This window comes from Malurus melanocephalus, unplaced genomic scaffold (assembly GCF_030028575.1).
Source record: "Malurus melanocephalus ecotype Western Australia unplaced genomic scaffold, MMel_1.1 scaffold_478, whole genome shotgun sequence".
NCBI lineage: Eukaryota > Metazoa > Chordata > Aves > Passeriformes > Maluridae > Malurus > Malurus melanocephalus.
Genome location: NW_026623710.1, coordinates 423,478 through 435,842, shown reverse-complemented (window position 1 = coordinate 435,842; position 12,365 = coordinate 423,478). Strand labels below are relative to the sequence as shown.

Sequence of the window (12,365 nt, the reverse complement as noted above, 5' to 3'; positions counted from 1 at the left end):
TAAAGAATAAAACAATGTATGACTGAATAGTTGTATAAGCCTTTAAAGAACAATGATTATTTAAATATTTTTTACACTCACCTTGTTACAAACCTTGGTCTTGAAAACACTTTAGCACTGAGAGACTTTCCAGCACTACCAGTGCACTTCATGCATTATTTTAATTTTATTACATTTTCTCTCTGCAGACATCCTGAACCTGGTACAAGCCACCCTCCCAGACAACCAGGGAAGCCTCCAGATCCAGGACCACCAGGTTTAAGTAAAAGCAGAACAGTAGATGCGCTGAAGACAGAACAACGGGCACCTGGACGGAGCCCTTCCACTTTTAGTCTACGGGAATCAAAGTCCAGGACTGATTTTAAAGAAGATCAGAAGCCAAGTATGATGCCCAGTTTTCTCTCAGAAGCCAATCCATTGAGTGCAGTCACTTCAGTTGTGAACAAATTCAATCCTTTTGATTTGATATCGGATTCAGATACTACCCATGAAGAAGCCGGCAGGAAACAAAAAGCTACCCCAAAAGAGCAAGGGAAACCTGAGGAGCAGAGGAGCCCTGCGAAGCATCCAGCTCAACCACAGTCTCCGAAGCCAGCTGTTCAACAACAAGGACCTGTCAGACCTTCCCCCCAACAAACGGAGTCTTCCAAGCCAGTGCCTCAGCAGCAGCCTGGGGAACCAAAGCAAGCTCAGAAACCAGGCCATGGCCAACCAGCAGATGCTAAGCAAGAGCAAGCGAAACAACCGCCCCAGCCACGAGGACCACAGAAATCCCAGCCACAACCATCAGAACCAACCAAACCGGTTCAACAACAAACTTCTGCAAAACCTTCATCAGGCCCAACCAAACCATCCCCACAGCAACCAGACAGTGCTAAAACGAYGTCCCAAGCACCACCTCCCACAAAACCATCATCACAGCAGCCAGGACCTGCGAAACAACCATCGCAACAGCCTGYACGGCAAGGAGGTCCCGTAAAGCCATCTTCGCAGCAGGCGGGGCCTCCAAAACAGCCTTCTCAGCAACCTGGACCTGAAAAGCCATCTGCTCAGCAAACAGGACCTGCAAAACAGCCACCGCAGCCTGGATCTGGGAAGCCACCTCYGCAGCAAACGGGGCTTGTGAAACAAGTGCCACCCCAGGCAGGGGCTACCAAACCCTCTTCTCAGACTGCAGGGCCCACAAAGCCCCYGGCACAACAACCAGGACCTACAAAACCACCCGGCCAGCAACCAGGGCCTGAAAAAACCCCGCAGCAAAAGCAAGCTGGTGTGAGCCAACCCACCGAATCCACCCCAAAGAAAACCTTCTGCCCTCTTTGTACAACCACCGAGCTGCTGCTGCACACTCCTGAAAAGGCCAACTACAACACATGCACCCAGTGTCACACCGTAGTCTGCAGCCTGTGTGGATTCAATCCTAATCCTCACATCACAGAGGTGAGTAATTTTCAAATTGATGTTCACTACCTGAGCAAAGAATGAAATTTACCTTCGTTGTGTTGAAACATCAGATGTGTTACAGTATATCATCATGATAACTTCAGTGAAGAAATTAATGCTATTTCAGGAAATTGCTTATGAGTGAAACAAGGTGAAATGGGGAAAAGAAGAATATAATGGTTCCCTGCTCATACAGATTTAGAAATGTATTCATATTCCTTCATATAAAAAGAAGAGACACCCCAATATGACTTTTGTCTTGTTTTGATTGATTTTATGCACCTGCTGTTCATTTATAATCTGACCACAATACTCATGCACAAATCTATCTATAAATATTTTTTTTTGTGCTATAAGAACTAACTAAGTGAAGCAAACCCCAAAGAACTGCAGTCTTCATACCTACAGTGTGTGGTTTAGAAAAGGATGTGGGGAGGATTTGCTTTACAAGTGTGTCAGTATTCGATAGYTGAAAGCCTGAGTCATGAGTTTGACTTGGTGGTATGGGGCTTATTTCGTTCTTGYGGGATGTTAAGAAAGATCTCTGTGGACTATTTCTAACCTTGATCACCATTCTTGCTGTAATTCTATAACATAAAAATGGAATAGAAAGCAATATTAGGACTTCAAATGAATTTATTTTAACCTAAGATTTGTGGTAACTTGATTTATTGCTTATACATATACTTTATTGCTCTGCATGGAAATAAGGCTTCATGYGGCTGTTTGATCTCTTCTTCCTACTTGAACAGCTTCTTGTACATCCTGATATGCTAATTTTAAATTTGCAATGTAGTTTCTTTTCAGTACCAACACTTTTATCAATTTATAGAAATTCAAGCATTGTAGACCTGGCACCAAAGGCTAACTAATGATAAATAGTCTAAAGGGATATTTAGACAACTTTTTTTTGTCTTGCTTTGGTGTTAGTTTAGCTGACCTGAGATGCACACAGGAAGAAGTACAGACGGGTACTGTATTTTGAGCCTGACAAATAGTACCTATATATTTAAAATTGAATGGTTTAAGAGCGTAAGGTCTTCTTAGAGTTTAGGGAAGTTGAGGATTTAAATAGCTGAATTTGAGCCTGGACTGTAATAGGAATGACTTGAACAGCTGTGTGCAGAAACTTCAGAGCATCTGCAACTAACCAGGTRTCTATACTTCATGGTCTACATGAGGTTATTCTGGATTTTTGTTATAAAAAAAAGGTGTATTTATTTATAACAGGCAAGAAATGTAATGCATTGATATTGAAGTCAAAGAGTAAGCTTCATCACAAACCTTTGTTTTCAAGTTCTGACAATGTTTTTAAGGCCACAATTTCTTRCATTTGTTTGTGAGTGATGAGTTCATTTCCACAGCTCCTGCAGTCTCTTGGAGTCCCAAGTTTGTTTTCCTTTAAAAGCTTCAGACTTTCCATGGAAATGGTCAACAGCTTTGGCATGTTCCAATGAAATAAGTTTTGAGAGAGAGTTTATGTAAGAAAATTTCCGAGTATTTGGAAATTCTGTGAATAAGTAATAGTTTTTGAAGTGGGTACTCTGTAAGTGTGAAATTCAGGACTTTTAGACAATAAATACAGCTGCATTTAAGACTAACTGATTGCATACATATGTAAAAGCGGATTTGAATTTCATATTGCACATTGAAATAAACACAGGATATGCATTTATTTTATGATGAAATCATTTCAGTAAATGAAGGTATTGGACATCTAATTATTCAGCTATTAGTTCCAATCTACTGACTCCCAGTCAGGTTTTTCTCATTTGCTTAGCTTTGCACAACCAACTGTCTTGCTGTAACTTCATTGTGGGTGTCCTGCTCCAGTCTGCCATTGAAGTGCAACAAAAATCACATCTGACTTTATTACTGAACATGGGGTGAAAGTAATAGAATACACTCTGGCACATAAAAAAGCTGCCAAGGTTCCCACTTGATTTATTATTAAATTTTCCTTCTAGTTTCTGTTTCCTGTCAGTATTTAGATTATTAACAAAAGTTTCTGGTTCCTTTTTTTACAATACTTTACCAATTTCTTCCCATCTATCAGAAAAATAATGGTTTGTGACTTGGCTGTAAATTTTCTTGTTCATGATGCAAGTGTTTTTTGTTTTTTGTTTCTTCTTTTTTTTTTGGGGGGGGGTTTTTTTTTTTTTTTTTTTTTTTTGTTTTTTTTTTTTTTTTTTTTTTTTTTTTTTTGCTTGCATTTAAAGTTCTCCTCAAGTATTATTGCCAAAAATCTGGGTCTTACCCATGCGCTTACTGACTTTATTTTTTTACATTGACTTTCCCTGCTGTTCTTTTTGCCATGTTCCATGATTCTGGAATCCTGCATTGTGCTTTTCCCATTTATAGGTGCCATTTTTATCGCTTATGCTAAACACATTACTGWTTGGGAAGCAATAATTTCAAATTGGATGTGGGGAGTGGAAGGCATTTATTTAGAAAAAAAAAAAAAAAAAATTACTATTGTTCTCTAACATTTTCCCTTGTGCAGCTGCTTGAATTATTTTCCTAAGATACACTTCTTACAAGTTTCTTAGAAGGTATCTCAGTCTCCAAAACTATTAGAGTGAATAATTTTTCCAATGTAGATCTTTCTAAATTTCTGTGTTCTRTATTTGTAGTTGATTCTGAAAAGAATTTAACAAGCTTTACAAACTGGCTTAGGAAGTAGATTGCACACATTGTAAAGCCATTATAAAAAGTGCAGATAAAAATAAAATTAATTCATTTTATTCATTTAAACCTCTATTTAAAATGCAGTAGTACATGCACACTGTCTGTTTTAACTCACTAGAGAGAACTCTGTAACTAAGAGCAGAAAGTGATACCTGTATTGCCACAAGGTCAGACCCCTCGAACTGTTTCTCTGAACCATCTGACATTGCAGTCCTCTTGGGGAAGAAGGCTAGTTGGTGTCTTGMTTTTGTGCAGCAGTCTAGAGAGAAAACACACCATACATAAGTGTTCAGTAGCATATGTCTCTCTAATCTGTCTAGGTATTCAWACTCCACTCATCACCATGGCACATGACTGCCTAGCAACAGTTGCATAAAGTAATGGAAAAAATTATATAAGCAGGTTTGAGGACAGCTACTCTATTCCATTTTCCTTTCATGTACATCAGAACCTTGTAGGAAGAGTACATTTTGTTACATAGTAACTTATTTTTCCAATTTTTTACCATTTTATTTTCCTAAACCCACTCCCTTGAGCCATTAGCATCAGAAACCAGCACTTGCCCAAAAAAGATTCAGCCCTTTAGAACATTCGAATAGGAGTAGGMTTTCTGAAAATGAGCAAAAACATCATGAGGAATTATCCATTTAGTTAAATGCTTATGTATAGTTTTTGATAAAGCTAGACAAAAAACATGAACTGCTATGGTTAAATCTAAATGATCAGTGCACATGCTCAACAGCTGGAGTAAATTTTCATTTCCTGTGAACTGGTTATTGGAAGATACAAGCAATACAGACTGAGCAAGGGTTTAAAGGGTAATAACAATGTCATTGCATTCTTTATGATGGTCAATTGTAAAGCTGATGAYCAAGTGGAGTGTTAATGCTTTTCATGTTGGACACTTGGCTGTGTGTGGGCTCTGCTCCTTGAGCCCACCTGTGATGTGCATCGGTGCACATGTGGATGCATATCTCCTTGGTGGTTTTTGAGGAGGGATTATTCTGCATGAATTTTATCTACATTATGCCATATTTCATCCATTGCTTTGGTGTTCTTTCAAGAGACCATTTAAAATTCCTGTTGGAGCCAGGTATATTTTTATAAATAGGTACKTAAGGAAAACTGTACATTCAGATAATGTGAAGTTGTGTATTGATGTAGGATTTGTTTACTTGCCAAAAGCTCTCTGGATGGAGGTAAAGTGAATTCTAAAAAAATATTTGATTCTTTCTGACTATTTTTTTCAAACAATGCGTCTGAAYCAAAGCTGACTTAATCCTAATGGAATAAAGAGGAGGGCTAGAAAAYTCCAAGAGGAGGGATAAGAAACCCTAAATAGTTGACTGTCTCAAAGTGGAATCTATGGTTTCTGATCACATAGAACTTTTTACTGGATTGCACATTTATTTTTCAATTTAACATGAAAAATCTAATCTGAAATATTTCCTTTTTTTGTTAATATTGTAAATTTTTTTGGGAGAGAGGATGTCTCTTTTTTAACTTTTTTTTTGATAGGGCTACAAATTTTCCATATCAATTGTACTACATACTATTGCCTTGATTTATTTTTTTTTTTCTTTCTTTCTTTCTTCCTCTACTTTTATTTACAATCATATCATAACATTTGATTTAAAATTATAATATTTGGGTTCAAAGCTTTATAATGATTTTTGGTATTGTATTTGTTTTTTATTAAAGTCCTGAAGCTCGAAGTRTCTTAAGCATACCTGGGCATGAAGTAGACTCAGTAACTAAACAGAATTTAAACAGTCAAAAAGACAATAATTTTCTTCAGTTATTTTCATTATTATTAGGTTGTATGGGAAGAACAATATATAGTAATTCAAAATAAGGAAAATGACTATAATTTTGGTAGTGAATCCAGATAAGTTTTGCTTATACTTACAATAAAATTAATAGAAATTACCCTATTAAATCTTTGTTGATTACATGACAGTAAAAGAAGCTGTTGATTGAAGTATTCCCTGTGGTTTGCAGTCTAGACTCTGCTGTGTTGTTGTAGTAGTGCATAAGAACCAGAATGCAATTTGGACTGGAAATTATATATAAACAAGATTAAAACTGCCATCACTATGGGTAGTGGCATGCACCAAAATCTAAGGTTTTTTAATATCAGGAAAAATAGTTTTCAAACTCTACACCCTATGTGGACTTGGAGGGGTTATAAGGGTTATACAAGTAAAGCAGAACAAACTAGAAAAAAGTCAAGGACTTAAATCTGATTATCAGCTGTTATAATTATCATGAGTTGTATATAAATGAATTTTTTAAAAGCTCCAACAAAACCCTATGCTTTTCTAAATATTTCAAAGTATAAATTAACATACCAACTCTTAACTGTGCTGAAGTAAAACTAGGGGAGTTCTGTAAAAGAGGATGGACTTTAGTCCGGAATCAWATTGATCACAGAGCAGATGCAAACAAGCCTTGTTTAGTTGTCATTCAAAAGCAATGAAAGTGTGAAATATTTACTTTGGTACAAAGAGTACTTGGGGTGTTCCACTGTTACTAACACTCCAATTTCTRTGCAAATGGGGATTATTCACAATTTTTGTGATGAAATGAAGTTAGTATAGTTCCTGTAGTTCTGCCCCTAGCCACAACTGCCACATGGACTTTTGGGAAAATTGTAAARATCCTCAAACAGAGGGGTTATGGAAGTACAGGATACTGTCTCTCTGTGGAATATTCTTAAACAAACTCCCACATTTTTTCTGTCTTAGAGGAAGATCCTGTGCCTACATTTCTGCTTTACTTTATGGATTAAATGTAGTGATGCCCTGTGGGTTGAGTGTTGTGGTTTTTTGTTTTTTTTTTTTGTTTGTTTTGTTTTTTTTTTTCTCCCTTCAATTTTACATAAGGGGCAAAAGATAGAGACAAAACCCCTCTGCATGGGGAATAGTTTCCCAATAATTTAATTGAGCAATATTCTACAATATGTTGGAGTGTTTTCTCATTAGTCCAGAAAGCTGGCCCGTCCAGTTTTTAACACAAGTAAATAATAAATTAATCTGCATAGCTAAAGATGTCAACTGCAGTCAGCCATCTGCGCCAGAATTGCTGTTGCTCAGCAACTGTAATTTACTACTATGTGAGGCCATGTGATGTGGAGATGGKGTTTGCTGGGCGGGCAGCACAGCCCAGCCCTGCTCTCACCAGACAGCTTAATCCTTTTCCTGATTCGCTCAGTGCAGCACGGATGAACTTTGTTAACCTTTTCTTTGCCRCTCTCTTGATTTGCAGTGAAATTTTTTGTTAATCATTCACGTGTTTCTTGTATATTAAATCTCAGTGATGTTAATGAAAGCAATGAGTGTTTGTTGCGGTACTGCATGATACAGTGCACTGAGCTCTGTTTAAAAGCCTTTTGCCTCGTCCTGTGCATGAGGCAGCTTAATAATATCTTTGGCTATAAAAACTAATTTTTAGATAACCTGAGATACTGACATTCAAAAAAGAAAGTCAAAAGATTATGTTCATGATTTTGCTTTATGATTCTAATTTTGTAAGCTATAAAATAATAGTTCCCCARACATTCATAATTCATATGCAAACTACAGAGTTTTGTATTGGTTATTTAAGCAGAGTAGTATAGTATGTTTTAAGACTGTGATAACATCCATTATTGTTTAATAGCTTTAGAATAGCTAAGCAATATTTAAGAATAGTTTTTCAATATGTCTATTCAAAAAGTTTTCTCTGGCACTGGTTTAACACCAAGCTACAGAGCTTATGACCATTGCTGTGGCTTATGGAATGGATACCCATGGACTATGCTGCTGACTAGAATCTAGAGTCRTGTTTGTGAGCATCTTGAGTCAGTGTTCCCTGATAAACTCATCTGATATCTGAGAGGAAGGTAAATATGTATTTTGCATTGATGATCTATTTGCCTGAAATGAGGATCAGTTGCATTCTGTGTACAATAGTTAAATGTTTGGTTCAGTGTAATTACTTTGAACAGATGAGATCTTATTCATGGAAGGATGGTGTAGAAGAAAAAGCTTTGTCTCCAGTATTTCAGAGGCTTCTTTAGAAGACATTTTCACTTGTATGTTGACTGAATAATTTAATTTRGTTTGTGATAGTTGTTCTTTTTTGTTCATAACAAGATTTTCCTATTTAGTTTCTTGTCTCAGAGTACCACACTGCATGAAGCTGCATAAAATCATGTTCTTGAGCACTTTATTTTTCATGATTYTCTCATCATCTTGGTAACAATTCCTGCTAAGAGGCAAATCTGGATTCATCACTGCTCTTTGAAATTGTCAGGGACCAAACAAGTTGCTGTGTTCTCAGACGAGAGACTGATTTTGTCAATAAAGCTTTGGAGCTGAGCAATGTCAGCAAAGTCCATTTATGTATCTGTGGTAATGCAAAGGCTTTATAATCCTTACATTTCTGTGGTAATGTAAGGGGATGTTAATAATTTATGTATATCTTTAAGTTTCTTTTTATAGCAGCAAATGCCTGGTCTAAATGAGAATGAGACYCTTTCCCTTTGATTATGTCTACTCTGCAAAAGGACTGTTAAAATGGCTTCTGAGAGTCACATTTATATTGTGTGCCAGTAATTTTGATATGAAATATATTTAATTTGCAAGTCAAAATTTATTTCTCATGTACATCTGGAAACACAGAATCAAGATAGATTCACTTCCTCCCCTACATCATCTGCAGGGATAGAAATTAAGCATGCCAGGAAATGCACTTACTGATAGCTTTCCTATTGCTTTTGATGGGTTTTTGTTGTTAGAACAAATCTGAGCCCTTTTTGAGGAAAGTRATCGACAATGGATTACTTTCAGTTGTGTTGGCTGTGTTTAGGATAGGGAGAAGGACTGAATTGTGGCTCATATTATTGGTGTCAACTGCTAATTTGTCTTTCTTTATGCATTCATAATCTATGAAATGTAGTGTTATAATTTCCTTTAAAGTAATTCTCCATGGATGTTGTTAGTAAAATATTGAATAAATKCATTTGGTGCTTCAGACTAGAAGAGTTGATGCTATGGTTGATGAATACATAAAATACATTTTAATTACTTATTTGTTGTTCTAACAACAGTTAGAAGACAAAGCAACTTGTTATGTTCAGGAGTTGAAATCTGAACAAAAAATGCTGCATGAAATCTGTCAAATTTACAGTCCTAGTTATGACCCTTTATTGTATGCGGCTCAGAATGAAGAAAATCACGTACAGATTTCTTCTAGAAATAAGACCCAGCTCTCACCCCTATATACTGGTGTAAAAATAGACAGCTTAGGCTTCTCAACATCAAAGAGGAATCTCCTTCACAGACAGGAACTGCTAAAGCTCACAAGTTCCTCTGGAAACTTTTGCTTTTTAATGCTACAAAAAGRTATTATAAATGGGGAGAAAGAGACTAGGAAGTCACGAACCGCTGTCCAGGAACACCTTTGAGGATAGAGAAACATTTGGGKTTTTTTGGTGTCTTCAGCAGCAATAAGTTTTATTTCATCTGTTATGTGTGAAAGCATCTGTATTTAACAGAAGCCTGTTCCTGTTAAAATTTATGGAAAGTCTCTGTAATTCCAGTAGAACAAATAGGCAAGTGTTTGACAGAAGACTATATCACACAGCACATTTCATTTTGAACTCCTGCTGTTCCAATCACAGGACTATAGTTTGCACAGTTTTGTATTTGTTTGAAGATGTGTGTAAGCTATAATGATTTGAGGGTTTTTGCACTTAATTCCTCCCACAAAAATGCATGGGAGGAATTTTATGTTTAAACCAGGAAAATTTAAAAAATAATACTGTGAAGTGAAACTTCCTACATTTTCCATTTTGAAGTTCAGCTGTAGGAGTAGCTAATTCAGTTTTAGTTTTGGAGGCATTGATTTTATACCAAGAATGCACATATGTGTATATAGGTATATAATTTTTTTTTTAAATAAGGAAAAATTAGTGGTTTAGGAGTAAAGCTACAGCTACTTCATTTGAGGCCTTAAAGGTGTCATAGTGACTTGAATTTAATTTTCCTGGAAGCTGAATGAGAGGGGGTAGGCACCTATTATTGCCCAGGTGTCAGAAAGAAACAGAAGCAGTGATTCTCTATGGAAAGTGCATTTTCTAAATATCTGTAAAAATTCTTTGGATAAGGGAAAAGGCCATACCTTGCTTAGGTCCATTTAAAAGCTTCTCACACTATCTTGTCTTGTTCCTCTGTAGAGCAGAGCCTGCCTCCCTAACATAAGAAATCTTAGTTACTTTGCCAAAGACACAACTGTGACAGCCTGGTCTTTGATTACACTTAAGCCCTAGAAAACCCTTAAGGATTCATCCAGAAATGGTATTAGTATGTATCTAATTAAATTATATTACTAATATCTAAAATCAAGTAAGGGGAGTGATCACTAATCAAACAAAATGGGAGTTCAGCTAAATGCAATACCTTCTCAAGTCCTCTGTACAGGTCTGAACTTGATTCCTTTCATAATTCAAAGCCTAGATATGTGTTTCAAGTTTTGTTCAGTTGTTTTCACTTTTTGACAGTCATTTGCTATATGGGTTGGAAATAGATCAGAGGGTTGTTTAAACAATCTAAAAAAATTGCACTGAAAATGGAAAATAAGAGATGCCTTACTATGAATGGTAGATACAGTGGAGATCAAAATTTGGCGTGGCATTGAGAAGCTGTTAGTAATAGTGAACTTACATTCCAAAGTGAGTGTTTATAGCATATTAATCAGAATAATTGAAATAACTCCGTTTTAGGGATCTGCACCTAACTCTTAATTTTTACTGCTGCAAAAATACAAGGCTGGCAAGACTCACCAAAGTAATGAATTAATTGCCTCAGTCCATGACATCACAGCTCTTTCCTTCCATTGAGCCCTGATGTTACGCAGACAAAATCCTTCTTTGCATGTAGTGCCTCTAGGTTTGTTCTGTGTACTGCAGAGATTTCATAGCACCACAGAGCCATGCATGTTGTAAAAGATCTCTGAGATCATCAAGACTTGACTGAGAAACAAATCCAGAAGTCTTCACCCTTAAGGGAAAGGTGACTGAACGTTGTGTGTTCCCCTACTTGCTGTTCMATCTGTTGCAGGGGTGAGTGCAAATGCTGCAGCTGTACCCCTGCATTTCATACACAGACTAAAGAATAGAAGAGCTACAGGTGACCTGCTTAAATATCTACCTGCAGGTGCAGGCCCATGGGACTCTGTGCCATATTGAATGGCATTTTTGCTGCCTATAATGTTTCTGCTAGTGTTGGAAAGAAGGATGTCACCACTTGTTTTAGGCAATTTGATCCTTTCTCAGACTGTGAAACTGGGCTTTTCTGTCTTATTAGAAAATACCATTTCCTTCTCATGTAATGCTGCTTGGGAGTGATAAAAAATGTTTTGAAGTTGTGAGGTACAATAATTGATGAGAAATATGGGTAAATGCATTATTTGCCTTATTCCCTATCCTTTGTGTGAAAAGAGGGGTCTGTTGTAYACAGAGGTACAGTAATTACCCTAGGAACTTCTAATAAGAAAGGAATTTTGGGAGACCTAATTATGGCTCTTGAAATACCATCGGGGCTCAGGCAAAGCTCCTCACTGATTTTGGATGAAGACTTGTCCTCTGAAATTGGTGGTAAAKCAAGTCTGTGTTATACATGATGCCTATTTATACACCTTTGTGCTTAATTCATTGGATACATATATGCCATCAATACCTGTGCTCTGTAATTTAAACCATTACCAAATGCATAAACTGTATGAGGAGCCTGATAGATGTATGYTTAAAGATAATTATGCATTTACTGTGTTTTAATTCTGATTATTGTTTTCTGTCAGCACACTTRATGTGTTCAACTATTTTAGCAGTATTTGTCATTATTCTGGCAAATCATTGCTGTAAATGAATCACTGCTGGGTCCCATGAAATTCCAATGCATTTTTTTCATTCTGTTCAGTTTTTATCCTCCAGTATTCAGCTGTGTGTAAACTGAATGTGAAGCCATTAGAATCATGAGCTCAGTAATAGCTTGACTCACAGCAATGTGGAGAAGAATGAAAATAATCAGCTGTGCATGTTAATTGTAAAATATTATTAATGGTATTTCTCTCTTGTTACAGAGAAGTTTGAAATATTGCAACAAGTCCTATGTTAGAATAATTTATTATTGTATTTATATTATTAACTTTGTCTTATCTTAATTATAATGCCTTTTTTTTTTTTTTTTTTT

The 12,365-nt window shown here is 36.4% G+C and overlaps 1 protein-coding gene across 1 annotated transcript in view; it reads left to right on the top strand.

The window, feature by feature from the left end:
* Nucleotides 1-12,365, top strand: part of PCLO (piccolo presynaptic cytomatrix protein) — a 316,269-nt gene that overhangs the window by 6,032 nt on the left and 297,872 nt on the right. The window contains exon 2 of the mRNA XM_057380904.1: nt 189-1,440. Coding sequence (XP_057236887.1) covers nt 189-1,440 — 1,252 coding nt within the window. The remainder of the gene's footprint in view (nt 1-188; nt 1,441-12,365) is intronic.